This window comes from Pleurodeles waltl, chromosome 3_1 (assembly GCF_031143425.1).
Source record: "Pleurodeles waltl isolate 20211129_DDA chromosome 3_1, aPleWal1.hap1.20221129, whole genome shotgun sequence".
Lineage (NCBI taxonomy): Eukaryota > Metazoa > Chordata > Amphibia > Caudata > Salamandridae > Pleurodeles > Pleurodeles waltl.
The window spans coordinates 1,827,737,949-1,827,752,926 of record NC_090440.1 but is presented as its reverse complement, the minus strand read 5'-3'; the positions used below and the strand labels follow the sequence as shown (position 1 = coordinate 1,827,752,926).

General features: G+C 44.0%; 1 protein-coding gene across 8 annotated transcripts in view; it reads right to left on the bottom strand.

Annotated features, from left to right (window-relative positions):
• Positions 1–14,978, bottom strand: part of STAT1 (signal transducer and activator of transcription 1) — a 533,280-nt gene that overhangs the window by 100,835 nt on the left and 417,467 nt on the right. For 4 of the 8 annotated variants that reach the window (XM_069225879.1, XM_069225877.1, XM_069225881.1 and 1 more), the window contains one exon: positions 2,638–2,670. The exons of the other annotated variants lie outside the window; for them this stretch is intronic. In XM_069225879.1, coding sequence (XP_069081980.1) covers positions 2,638–2,670 — 33 coding nt within the window. The remainder of the gene's footprint in view (positions 1–2,637; positions 2,671–14,978) is intronic. 8 annotated transcript variants of the gene reach the window in all.

Here is a 14,978-nt window from a genome sequence, read left to right as displayed (position 1 = left end):
AACATGAAACACATACAACACATCACAGACAAATTGACCCAAGCTCAAATACCAGTCTTTCTCTTATCTATCAATGCCGAGAAGGTGTTCGACAGGGTACAATGGCCTTTTCTCCAAGATGTCTTTGAGAGTAGTGGAATGGAACTCAAATTCCAAAGATGGGTATTTAGTGGCTACGAACAGCAGGATAGCCCAGGATAATAGCTAAAGTTGTCGACTCTTTGAGATAAGAGGGGAACACAGCAGGGCTGCCCTTCACCACCGCTTTTGTTTGCACTATATATGGAACCCTTAGCTTGGGCAATACCTCGAACCCCCAAAAATCATGGGTATCACATCTGGGAAAACAGCCCATAAGATAGCACTTTACAAAGACGAAGTCCTGTGATGGCAACTAGCCCACTGACTACATTCCCAGCCCTTCTGCATGAACTCAACACATTTATCCAAGTACAGGGGTTTAAAGTTAACAAGCAGAAAGTGCATGTTGTAACTTCTTAAAAACAAATAAGGTCAATAAAGGTGTAGCAAAAGGGGCCAATATGGATCAGAACGATTCATTTAATGGTAGCAGCACCTCCCATTTGTGCCTGCTTCCAGAATATCATTACATTTGTTAGACGTTTTCTTAACCAATGGCAGTGAAATGTTCATGGACTCTGTGGCCTTCAACTTAATCTGATAGCCCCTAAGGAGGAATGAAGAAAACCAGCTCAGAGAAAGTATCAAACTCATGTTCTTCAAGTGGAATCCCTCATCTAGAGGAAGAGGCAGACATCTGTTGTACAAATTGTCATCTGCTTCCTCATGCTGCCCAGGACCATCCAAAGTGTTTTCAATCTTGGTGCTAAAACACCTCAGTGGCTCCTTCCTACATAATGTCTAAACAAATGAAGTGCCAGGAATGTCAGGACACGGTGGGGTGAACTACAAAAATTTTGAGCTTTTCACATTGGCCAGTGACTGTCACGTATAATTAAAGATCAGTCAAGCAATGTATACTTTAATAATCTGTTGAGAGCAAAGTATTACATGATAAAAAGTAGACAAAATACTGCCATGTGCAATTCCACTTATTGAGAAAAAAAACTTGATTTAAAGAAGGTGAATCTTGATTTCTGCCATAAAATACACTATAAATGATGAATCAGAGGATGAGGAAAGGAGGAGATGCTCGATTTCTAAAAACTCAGAAGTGAATTAGAGCTGGTGTAAACAAAGAGGGGATAACTTACTTAATGTCTGGGCTACAGTCATCAATCCTAGATTAATTAAGGAAAACAGTATAAGGCATAGTCTTGTGGGCACACTGGCAAAAGTGAGAGTTATACAGGCAGGTTTTTTACAAGCCCGGAGAAAGCTTATTGTGGATATAAAACTGAAACAGATGTAATAAGCAAGTAAAGCAATGGCCGGACAATCTGCAGAATCGTATGGGGGCGGCACTTGCCAGTCTCGCACCAACAAGGACCTGGCATCTTTATTGCTAATTTGTTCTCCATAAATAAGAATATACCTGCCAGTATTTTGAATGCGTTGCACTTCTATCATGAGAGAATCTGCTCTCACCAGATTCCTTAATTTTTGATTCACAGTATCGCTCGCTTGATGTGATATTTACTGTCCTTTAAAAGAAAATATTAATGACTTTTAAAAGAAAGAATGTTTTTTCCAGTCTGGAGCGTGGTGTTTTCAAAAAAGACCACCACTGAATGTCGATGCGCACCGTTGCCCTAGGATGAGGTTGCTAAAGTTGCTCCATTGTCTATTGGTGGTGCTACAAAGGTTGTTGGTCCCCCGTCCGCACCTGGGTGGATTTCAAAATACGAGCAATCTGCAGATAGAAACATCTATTCGAAGTGCATCGGTTGGGCGCAAGAGAAGCAAATGTGGTTAAATGCGCACATGCCGCGGACTCGTTAGCTCTGTCCAGTTCAGTACACATGCGGGTGGGTGGGTGGGTGGTTGTGGGGGAGGGGGGGGGGCATGAAACAGTTATGCAGCTTTACCCTCGAACGCATGCTTGCTTGATTCAAACAGTTTTGCTCCTCCAGTCCCCCCATACTTTTATAGACAATAAAGAAAGGCTATAGTTTTCTGCTCACTACCGTGAGGTTAGCATGATGCAAAACTAGAATGGCTGCTTGGTTTAAGTCATTTACAAACATAAAAAACAGCAGTTCGACCCCAAAATACTCAAACATGAAAAATACTTCTTGACAACGCTCAATGTTATGATCTAGAGTCAGTTTCTCTTTTAATTTATTTCCTACCCTGTTCACTTTTTTCTGCACTCTACACGTGCCGACCTTCCTATACTCTCATACTAGCGTGTGAGCTGCTCCTTCCGGGCTGTTTTGCAGGTTTTCATTTCCATATACTGTGGTTGCCAGATATAGTGTCATACATATTTTCACGCTGCATAAAGCACAAGAAGCCACTCACAATTGCAGCATTTGGAATTAGAATGCTGACACTAGCTGATGTAAAACGTAAATACCGTTAACAGACTGCAAAAAAGAACTGATCGCAGGTTTGGAAGTATTTGTTGGTAGTACTGCTGCTTTACATGACAAACAATGTATAATTGTTTAATTCGCGTGAAGCTTATTTTCACATGCAAAATCCTATACCTACCTCATTTTCATCAGAAGCTTCGATACCGTATAGCTACAGCACATAAATGAGAGAGAGAGAGAGGCCAAATTCACATTATACAATAATAAATGTGAAAGTTGAAGCCATTCAGTTAAAAAAGATTAGATGCAGGGAGAAGGGCAGCAATAAGAAGTCACAGGACAATACGTGTTTACAGGAAACAGGGTATAAACAAATTGGCAAAGATCCAGATCTGCAAGATGTAAACAACAAAAGCATTGCCCTAATTTTGATGTAAAAGTACCAACGCCTTGGAGATCCACCCAGCAAACAAGCAAGAATGGGAAACGGTCATCGGTGTGACATTCTTCCTATTGGTTTACAAATGGAAGCCACTTCTTTTATACTATCATAGAACGTCTACTACTAAAAAGTACAAATGCTAAAATCTATATGGTTTTGTCCTTGGTGTCAATATACTACTAACAATGAAGTATCACAAATAAACAATTATACAATCATGCACCGACAAAGCCAATAGGTCTGGCTGTCAGCATTTTCGCTTTGTCAATGCTGGTTTTAAATTTGTCGAGATTTTTGTAATACTTAATTTTTGAGCAGTTGCTCTGGCCTCGCATTATGGAAAAACATTAGTTAAAAGCAAAAATATTTCTGGCCACACAAAGGACAAATTTCCATAGCGGTTTCTGCTACTGACGAGAATCACTGTGTGTGTATGTTCTGAATGGGGAAGAATGCTGTCACGCACAGTAAAATTAGCTAATGGCTGGAGTGGGCTAGCCCACTGATGCGTGATGCTGTAGTGTCTGAGAAGACAAATGTGAATGATGCAACAACAAACCAATGGATGAAGAGGACTGGCTATAAAACACCCTAAGAAAGATAGAAATATAGATAGATAGTCAAATCAAAAGGTCTAGGTTAATGCGCAAGGCCGATAAATATATTAAAACTGTCTGTTTTCGAGCTATTGCAGTCAAGATGCAGCTCTGTCCACCTCCAATCCTGCTCCAGTACAAGCCCCATTCAAAATCGGCTCTATTTCATGCAAATACAGTAGCGACCAGCATACCTTCTGAAATCCTATCCAAGGAAAGGTACACAAAGCCTTAGAAGACATTCTCATTTGTTTTGAGCTATTTAGACTACTTTTTAATCTTCCAATAATTCTACATATACTCATATACACATGGCACTTGGTAATGTCCTGCCTGTAGAAAGCCCCTATATATAATGTAGGAGGTTGGCTCTTTATATGGTATATCAAAATGAGATATACTGTGTAAAGAGTCCAGGGGTTCCCTTACTAGTGGATAGGGGCTTGCTCTAGCAATCCCAAGGTGCTATCTTGGGGATGTGTGGTGGAGCAGCCTTAGGCTTATCAGAAAAGAGTGTTAGACATTTACCATAGGCACACAGTCAATAAATGAAACACGTGACTCAAGAAAGAGATCCACTCCGATTTACAAAAATAGCAAGTATCTTTATATATGTTCAGGCACCAGAATCAATATGACCAGGTAAGTACGTTTTGCAATAGAAATTATCACAGGATTGAAAAGTCAACAGTGCAATTTTCTGAAGCTGCAATGTTACCCTATGGGAAAGAAAACATATAGGGCAAATAGGTACGCCACAGCAACTTATAAGACCAATCTTCTGGACTTAAGGTAAGTATGGCGCAGGGTTCTAGGCAACATCAACAGGTCACCTCGGGCGGCACTGGGGCGGCCAGGTGCAGTTGTGCAGTTTAGCATTGGGTGCTCTGTTTAAAATCAATAGGGATTGGTCCGGGCAAAAAAGATGCTGCAGGTAAACACTAGGGGACAAGTCAGGGTGAATCACCAAGTGGGTTCAGTTCTTGCATGCTCGGGGATGTGGGGACACCAGTGGTCCTCTTCTTCTTGGTTCGGGGTGTCCGGGTTCAAAGGGGCCTTTGACAGTCGTGTTTCCGTCACCAGTGGCAGTCATGGTGAAGGGAACCGCAAAACCAGGCTGCAGACGTAGACTGGGGGATCAGTCCAGCTAAACTAACAAATGGGCTCATACCATGTGAGTCTGGGGGACGGAGGAACATCAGTGGTTTTCTTCTCCATGGTCCAGGGCATCCGGGTGCAGGCACTGTGGACTGTCGGATTCCCGTCACCGGAGGCAGTCACAGGTGAGGGGGGCCTGCACAAAAAGGCTGCAGACATCGGTGTGAAGGCCGCAGCGAGTAAAACCCACAATGGACTTTGTCTCTGGAGAGGCTGGGGACCATAATGGCACTGTTGGCCTACTTCAACTCGGGCTAGAGGGCTCGAGTGCAGTGGTGCTGTCCGGCGTCTGGTTCAGGCAGTGCGGAGTGCTCTTTAGTGTGTCTTGGGTGCCTGAAAGGATGCAGCTCCGCTACTCCATGGGAGTGCCTTGGGCTGAGGTGAAGGCTGGCAGTCTTCCCGGGCTTTTGGAAGGTTCTGCAGCTGAAAGACGAGGTGTTTTTCTCGCAATTGTTGAAGTCTGCGGGCAGGCTCGCATGGTTGGCACAGAGTCGTTCACTAGTCTTCAGTTCTTGTCTTTTGCGTCTCTGGAGTGTCCTTCATCTTCAGGTCAGTAGGATCTGCTTTTCTGGTGCCTGGGGCTCCCCTAAACACTGAATTTAGGGGGGCTTAGGTGAGTGTAGGGTAGATGTCAAAGGGCTACCTACCCTTTGAGGTCACTATGTGACCAATTCCTGTGGGAAGTGGGCATAACCCTATCCCAGAGTTCCCACTTCTGCCACCACCAAGATGGCAGACTTTTACATTTTGTGTACACATCAGGCAGCTCACCTCAGGGGTGGAACTAACCTGAGAGTAGACACAGCTTCCTGGCCAATAATTTTCCTGCCTGTCTAGGTGCCAAATAGGCCCTGGGGTGGGTGGGTCAGCATTTCTCTTCTGAGGGAGGCCAGATCTGCATACCCAGGGCGGTGGGCTTCTTTGAAACCCTCTGCCTTAGAATGCAGATTTGCATGCCAACCTGTTGGCAGGGGTGTGTTCATGATCACCTGAGAGCAGAGGCTCTCACCCTTGGGGGGTAAGAAACCTGTCTGTTGGTGGCAGGCTATTTGAAACCAGTCATAGAGCACACCGGAAGATGGTAAGTTTTTCAGGAGGTACTTCTAAGATGCCCTCTGGGCGCATGTATTAATAAATCCATCACTGGAATCAGTGTGGGTTTATTAATACGAGATGTTTGATACCAAAAATCCCTATTTTCACTGAAGCCATCATGTAGCTGGGGAACTCGTATTGACCAGCGTTTCCTGCATGTACTTAAAATGCTTCCCTAACCACTCACTATGTCCAAGAATCAACAGAGACATAGAAGGCATATCTGCTCTTGCAGTTATGTCCACACATATACTTTAATGCACCCTGTTTTAGGGTTGGAAGGCCTGCTGTAGGGGTGACATACATATATTGCATGCAGTGTTAGTGAGCATCGCTCACAGGCTGTATGCCATGTTGTGTTTTCACTTTTAGCTGCGCCATGGCACGCAGCCTGGAATGGCAGTCTGCATGGGCTAGGAGAGGGGTCCCTGAGGGTGGCATAATACAAGCTGCGTTCCTTGGGGACCCTCTTTGCTGCACATGCCCTAGGTACAGGGGCACCAAAGGTGCTGCAAATTGGGAAACAATTGTATAGTTTTAGGGAAAGATATCTGGCACTGTGGACCTGGTTATCAAGAGCCCAGTGCACTTTCAGTCAAAATTGCATTAACTACCAGACAAAAAGTGAGGGTAACCAGGACAAAAAAGGCACTTTCCTACCCTCCCACCCCACTCCACCATCACAAGAAAAAGAGGCTGAGACTAACCTTTCCAAGAGAGTCTTCATTGTCTAAGTGGAAAAACCTGGAAAGGCAATCTGCACTGGCATGGTCAGTCCCAGGTATGAGTTCCACTGTAAACTAGGGAGAAGGACATCCAAACAGTTTGGGGTTTCCACCTTTCATTTGCAGAAGCCATCTGAGAGGCTGGTGGTCAGTTTGAACGAAGAAGTGAGAACCAAAGAAGTATGGCCTCAGATTCTTCAGGGACCAGACCACAGCAAAGACTTCCCTCTTAATGGCACTCCAAAGCTGCTTTCTGGGGAGTAACCTCCTGCTAATGAAAGTAACAGGTTGGTCATGGTCATGGTCATCATCATTGATTTGGGACAAAACCACTTCTATCCCATGTACAGAGGCATCAGTCTGCACTATAAAACGCTTTTGAATAACCTGGAGCTTTTAGATGAGTGCAAATCAGATTGCTTCTTTCAGAGTGTCAAAAGTCTTTTGACTGCTCACTGTCCAGTTTACTTTCTTTGGCATATTCCTGGAGGTCAGTTTTGTGAGAAGTGGTACAAAGGTACCATACCCCTCCACAAACTTTATACAGCATCCAGTCAAGCTAAGGAATGCCCTGACTTAGGTCTGGGCGGTTTGACCTTCCCAGAATTGCCTGGATTTTGGGTTGCAGTGGTTGAACATGGCCTTCATCTACAAGGTGGCCCAAGTATACAATCTCGCCCTGCCCTACCTGGCACTTGCTTACCTTGACAGTAAGGCCTGCACTTCGCAGAGCTTCAAGAACCTTGCCACGGTGGATCAGGCGATCCTGCCAAGTGGAGCTAAAGACAGTAATGTCATCAAGATATGCTGCACTAAAGGCCTCCAATCCAGCAAGGACTTATTCACCAACCTTTGGAAGGTGGCAGGGGCATTCTGTTGACCAAATGACTTCACAATAAATTCGCAATGTCCGTCTGGGGTCGAGAATGCTGATCTCTCTCTTGCTCCTGGGGTCAAATCAATCTGCCAGTACCCTGATCGTAAATGAAAAGTACTGAGTATTTTGGCTGCTCCTATCATGTCAATGAGCTCATCTGCTCTTGGAATATGGTGTGCATCTGTCTTGGTAACAACACAGACCTTTATAGTCCACACAAAACCTCAGCTCTGGTTTACCGCGCTTGTAATGAGTTTTGGGGACTAAGAACACTGGGCTGGCCCAGAGACTGTGAGAGGGCTCAATAACCTCTAACACCAGCATCTCGCTGACTTCAGCTTTGATGCTATTCTTCACTTGGTCAGACTGTCTGTATATTTTGCTTTTGACAGGCATATGGTCACCAGTGTCCACATCATGGACACACCAGTTAATGTGACCAGGGGTGAGCGAAAAGAAATCAGCATACTGCTGTAGGACTTGCCTGCTGGCACTGGCCACTCAGAAGCCTCCACTGTGCCCTCACACCTCTGCATTCAAGATGGCAGGGGACTGGGACACACTGGAGGAGCTCTTGGCACCACCCCTGGGTGGTGATGGACAGGGGAGTGATCACTCCCCTTTCCTTTGTCCAGTTTAGCGCCACAGCAGGGGCTGGGGGATCCCTGAACTGGTGTAGACTGGCTTATGCAAGGAGGGCACCATCTGTGCCCTTCAAAGCATTTCCAGAGGCTGGGTGAGGCTACTCCTCCCCAGCCCTTAACGCCTATTTCCGAAGGGAGACGGTGTAACACCCTCTCTCAGAAGAAATCCTTTGTTCTTCCTTCCTGGGACTGGGCTGCCCAGACCCCAGGAAGGCAGAAGCCTGTCTGTGGGTTGGCAGCAGTGGTAGCTGCAGTGAAAACCCCAGAGAGCTAGTTTGGCAGTACCCGGGGTCCATGCTGGAGCCCCGGGGATGCATAGGATTGGCACCCCAATACCAGATTTGGCATGGGGGGATGATTCTATGATCTTAGACATGTTACATAACCATATTCGGAGTTACCATTGTGAAGCTACATATAGGTATTGACCTATATGTAGTGCACACGTGTAATGGTGTCCTCGCACTCACAAAGTGACTTAAGTGCAGTGTAAAATGGCTGTGAAATAACGTGGATGTTATTTCCCTCAGGCTGCAATGGCAGTTCTGAGTAAGATTTGTCTGAGCTCCCTATGGGTGGCAAAAGAAATGCTGTAGCCCATAGGGATCTCCTGGAACCCCAATACCCTGGGTACCTAGGTACCATATACTAGGGAATTATAAGGGTGTTCCAGTGTGCCAGTTAGAATTGGTGAAAATGGTCACTAGCATGCAGTGACAATCTTAAACGCAGAGAGAGCATAAGCACTGAGATTCTGGTTAGCAGAGTCTCAGTGACACAGTTAGGCACCACACAGGGAACACATATAGGCCACAAACTATGAGCACTGGGGTCCTGGTTAGCATACAGTGTAGTCAGCGTAGCGTGGATACTTACCTAAGAATAAGATGTGTGTAAAGCATTAGGGGAACTAGGTTCCGGTTTAATTGGTTCTGGGTCAGAACAAGTTTTGGCAGGGAAAACTATGGCTACCCCAAAAATAACGATTAGTTAATCTGCCTCAGTAGAAAAGACTTACCAGTCTATGGTCCTGCCAAAGTGATCTGTTTTCTGTCTAAGTCAGGCACCATTTTCAAAGTACTAACTTAGTCCCACGTTTGTAATTGTTTTAGGCATACTCAGATGCCTCATATGACTGATAACAGCATCTTGGAATGGGACATCGAATCATAAATATGACCCAACTGTATCTTTACAAAACCTTAAGACATAGTAAGTGTACAGGAAAGCCATAGCAAATACATGCTGTACAAGATTAAACCCTGTGGAGGCCCCTAAGCAGTCAAATTTTTAGAGCCCCCCTCACAAATTATCTCTTAATACGTTTTTAGGTCGAGCCTAGACAGTGTGCATGCGCTGTCTGCAAGACCTGTTGGAATGAGTGAAGGACTTTGCTCCCGCTTGCATCTGCCGGCTGCTTACCACCGTTTGATGGCAGTTTTGCTCTTTTTTGCTGCCTCCTAACTGGTGTGGCAGCCGATACAAACTTCCTGTTCTTGGCTGAGGAGCACCAGCCAAGTACAGCTGAATTACGCCTGGATTGTTTTTCTGTTGTTTGGACAGACTGTTTCCTGCCTCTCGTGTTTGTCAGTAAGCACTCGTTTGTATTTGGCTTCTGTGAAGAATGCATGTAATTTATAATATTATCCAAGTTTGCATTTACGTATAAAAAAAAGGCTTTCCCCGCGTGCTTCTTTGTAGAATCCTCCATTAAACTCGGCTTCGCATGATTTTTTATTTTTTTTGTTTTATTTTCAGATGGTTAAGACCTAATAGCATGTATTTTATTTCAAATAAAATCTTTGTGGGAGGCATAAAGGAATTCTGCTCTTTTTACTTGTGAGGAATGTTTATTTACCATATTGTGCAACAGTGCAGAAGCGTGTTAATCCCGTCACATGCATGCTATTTTATGCATGGTGTTATTTGAACTCACCACTTGCAGATGATTTATAGTATTATCCGAGTTTGCGTTTACTACTGAAAAAGACTTCCCCTGCGTGTTCGTTGTGGAATCATCCATTAAACTCGACCTGATTATTTTTTTCTGCTTTATTTTCAGATGGGTCAAGACCTTATAAACATGTATTTTATTTCAAATGAATGTCCATACTTGTTTTTGATCAAATGTTAATGCTATTTAAATATTAAAAGGCATACATTTGACTAAATGCTCCACATTATGCAATTCATGCAGCATACCAATGCATGCTTTTACGCGGAACATGTGTACTTATTTCTTGTATAGAAGTTAGTAATTTTGAAATGACACTGTGACCAGAGTGTCACATTAACATGTCCAAAGATACATTTTTAAAATGCATATTGAATTGTTAAGGATAACTATGTAAATATAGGTGTATGCAGGTGTATGCAGTTTGGAAGTGCAAAAGTGTGTGAAAGCTTGAATCCTGTAAACCGGCAACCATTTTTTCAAATCGAAATTGTAAAGGAATAGTCCAGATATAATATTAAGCTATTGTTCCTTAGATGTGGCAGTGATAACACAGACAACAACAAATACAACAGAGAGAGAATAGTGGGTTAAAGGTTAGCCATCCCCATAGAGTGCTAAAAGATACCACATGGTATTTTGAAATGAACTTGTTTCTCCTGTTTGTATTGTTAGCATGTAGCTTTCACCTAGATGAAGATGGAAGTAGTTAAGCATTAGGCGCTAACTAAACTATAAACCATTTTTCGTAAATAGAATTTACATTTGCAATCACAATGTAGATAATTTGCAATTATACGTTATGGTCACAGGTTTGAATTCCACATGTTAGAGTCGGCTTCTCATCCCTCTGAGATTAATAGAGTACTACTGAGGAGGTCAATAAAATGGGTACCGTGGAGCTGGATCACAATACATGACTGTTATTCCAAGATACCCTACGTGTTAACACACTCGACAAAAACATGTCATGTTGTGATATCTTAGTGTTAACGTATTTCAACGTATTCTTTCCAAATGGCAATATTATGTTTTCTATAACTGAGTCTATTGTCATAGCTGTTGTTATATAAAGCTCACTTAAAGAGCTGCGGGAACCTGAATCTAATGGCTCCCTTTTCATTTCTGTAAGTATTAGTCTGTGGGATTTATTAGCCTGACTTCTTGAAGTTTGACTCATTGCATAGTATTGTGGTTTGAGGGGACTACGGGGAGCATGTTGTCACAGAGGTTTCATTCTTAGTTAAGCTGAGAAAGGTAAATATTTACCAATTATATGCTCAAAGTAAATTCGGAGACATGATGACATTAAGCTGGTTAATAAAAATGATGTGACAAGCTGGTAAAGAGATGTGATCCTCGTCTAGCAAATGCCAATCTTGGTATAAATCATTTTGTGACTATGTAACAATAGTTCTTACTTGTGTTGGGGCAACAGGTCCTACTTCTCCCTCCCCCCACTCTGCCTGCTATTCCCTCTTAAGCATTTTTTAAGTGTTTGTCGACACTGCTGATTTCATATTAAAACGGCTGAGGTATTGAGTATATGGCCTTTTTAAACTGCATCTTTTATTCATAGGATATAGAGCGGCGCATGTGTGTGTCTGAAAGCTATAAAGTGCCGTTGTGGACAAGGAGGCAGCTGTCTGAGCTGTCTCAGTCAGCTCCAAGAACTGTAATAACAAGGAAATGTCCAGGTACTGCAGGATAAAGTGTTCAAATTATCCAACCTGTGTTGCTTATCCTTTGCTCCCTGTTGCTTCATTTTTTTTATTTTAATACTTTGTAAGATACCCAGCAGCTTCACACTGCTTCTGGACTTCTCACTTCCCCACTTCTCATTACTCCCCGCCCTCTCCTCTCCACACACCAACTGCCCCTCTTATCTCTCTCACATTGCCAATACCCCCTCATCTTGCAATGACTCAGCCCCCTCTCATCCCTCCCTTACATTACCTATCTCCTCTGTGCACTGGTCCATCTCTCCCATTCCTTCCTCCCGCCACGTGTCCCTTCCACCTCTCCCTACATCTCTCTATTGTACTCTCTCTTTCACATCTATCTCGCTCTCTCACACACTATCCCACCTCATTAATATTCCAATACAACACGCAAAATTCCACTACACACCCCAAGCATCCACTACAATACAAAATAAAACACATAGGTAAAAAACATTATCATTTACAATGCCAATAACTATAACTCTCACAAATGAGAGACCCACTGCATTGCAAATACTTGTTAAGTTTACCAACCAACAATTTTAATAAGCCAATCTTATTTCACAAAACATTACAAGTACGTAATTTGCACCAAATTTGTTTTAGAAACTGAGAGCTGACAAGATGAGTTTTTAAAAGACAAAATGTTATGTGAATTTGATGTCTATGTTTTATGTACTTTAAGTTGTTAATGGGTACATTACATTAATAAAGTATTTTCTTTATAGAGTCTTTAATGTAAAGTTTTCATTTCTTTGAGTCAATACATTTCCCTTCTATCTTTTGGAAACAATTTAAGAAAGCTTGATTGTAAATTTTCTTCAAAATCAAATCAATATTATTTTGATCCTTTGTCACGGGGCCCCTAAAGGGAGTCGGGTGCATAGTTCTGTGCCTACTTTGCCTATTTGGTAATCCGGCACTGAATCATGTGCTGGACACGTCTCATTACGAGTTCCCCAGCTACATGATGGCCTTTCTGAAGACTGGGTTATTTGGTATCAAAAACTCAGAATAAGAAACCCACACTGTTGCCAGTGTTGGATTTATTATACCATGTACCCAGCTCTGTCATGCCCTGGCATGGCTGTTGACCGGTTTTTACCAGCCTTCCACCACCAGACACAAATCTGGATTCCTGGTGTGAAAGCCTCTGCTCTCAGGAACAAGAACGCAAAGCCTTTCCTGGGTGGAGGTGTTACACCTCCTACCCCAGGCAGGCATCCATACCCAGCGGTCAGCTTAAATGGCTTTACCGCCTTTGAAATCTGAACTCTGACTGCTGCTAGCAGCAGATGGTCACCCAATGGTTTTTCCCCCACTTTGAGGGGGAAAACCGGTGGAAAAATCTAGTCCAGAAGCAAGCTCCGGTTGAAGGACTTCAGTACAACCAAGAACCATCCACCCAGAGTGGTTCTGCTTTCCTGCAATCCACCCTCAAAGTGATTCGCACCTGGCTCCAAGGACACTATGATGACCTATCTGCACTGCACCCGGCCTCCCTGGCCCCTGCCTTATAAAAACAGCGGTGCTATAGGGGTCCCTAACCCCTTGCAACCGCGACAATTCAAGAGGACCCACCCGAATTACCTTTAACCCACCTGTGCAGTGTATTTCCAAGTGGCCCCCTTCTCCGTTCTGCACCAGCTCCAAGACTTTCAGCAGCTGCTCCTGCTCAAACCAGGAACCACCTGAACTTCTCCAGCTGGCCCACAGGGCACTTTGACAACCTCGACCTAAAACAGAACGTGACACCTGCAAGAGTTTTACCTGATTTTATATGCCCATTTGATTCTTACGGTGCATAATTCGGGACAAAAAGACTATTTTTGCTAAATTTTAAAAAAACATATTTTGAAAAACACTTACCCGATTTTGATGATCTTGCAATTAAAATTGTTTAAAAATCTGAAGTAATTTTGTAAATTGGTCTTAAGTTATTCTTTTCAGTCTGTGCACACATATACTAATACTGTGAGTACAACAAATGCTTAGCACATCTCCAAGGTTAATTGAGCTAACTGCTCAATCAAGCTACTACTAAAAATAGAGCATTAAGTGGTCAACTTAATACCTTTGGATGCCAAGGTGGGGTTGTTTGGATTCTGCACAGTGCAAATCATTTTGTACCCTATGTAGAGAGCCAGCCTCCTACAGTGTATGCAGACTTTCTTGAATCCTTCAGACACTGTGGGTATGCAGGGGTGTAGCTTCTGGAGAGGGAGTGTGTGCACTGTTTCAAGTCCCCAATAAATGGATTCTCTAGTAAATAGTTGGGTACAGATGATTTCAATCAAGTATAGTGAAGTGGCTGCAGGTTTTCACCTTTGGTTTTTACTTGCATACACAGACAAACACACATACACTTTATTTCCTCTTGGTTTTGAAGTTCTTAAAACTGTTGGTCATTTTACAACAAATTGGCCCTCATTATGAATTCGGCGATCTTCTTCAAAGACCGCCAAAGCCACGGGCTTTGACCCACCATATTATGGGTACTGCTGGATTTCTGCCATATTTTGGGCAGAAATCCAGCAGTAGCCGTGCTGTCGGGTGGAGGAGCTCGGGCGGTTCCAACATTGGCCCCACCTCACCAGAAGGACCTCGCCTGCTGTATTACGTGCAATAATACGACGTGGAGGTGTCCTGATAGCTGGGGCGCTGCCAGAGGCAGAAGCGCCCAATCCCTGCCGGATGACCTCCTCCCCTAACCAGGTAAGTAGGGTGTCCGAAAGGAGGGGGGGGGGTGTGGTGTGTGCTTGTGAGTGGGTGTTGTCTGCATGTGTGCATGAATGTGTGTATGCGTGTGTGCATGCGAGTATGAGTGTTGTGGTGAATGCATGTATGGATGCATGTGAGCGAATGTGTGTATGTCAGTGTTGGTGAATGAGTGTATGCGGGGTGCATGTGGGTGTCTGTGTGCATGTATGCGGGATGTGGGGGGCGCGGCAATCTACCTGGAGGGGGGACAGGGGTGGGGGGGAGAATTGTGCTTGGGAGGGGGGAGTTGTCTGCTAGGGAGTCATCTTGCAGTCTTCTCCGCCAGACTGCTGGTGAAACCGCCACCGTGGCCCCGGCAGTCAGTAGACCGCCAGGGTCATAATGAGGGACAGAGTCTTTTAAATAACCCTAATCCACACTGTTCTCCCTTTCCACTGCCCATTAAGCCCCTCCTGTTCTAGCTTATTTTCCTCCATCTTGCATTGAGCTATTTGTAGCCAAAACTCACTCTCTGCCTGTATGTCATCCAGCTACTCGTCTGGGGACAGACTATGCAAGGACACACTGCTTCCTGCTCTGGCAG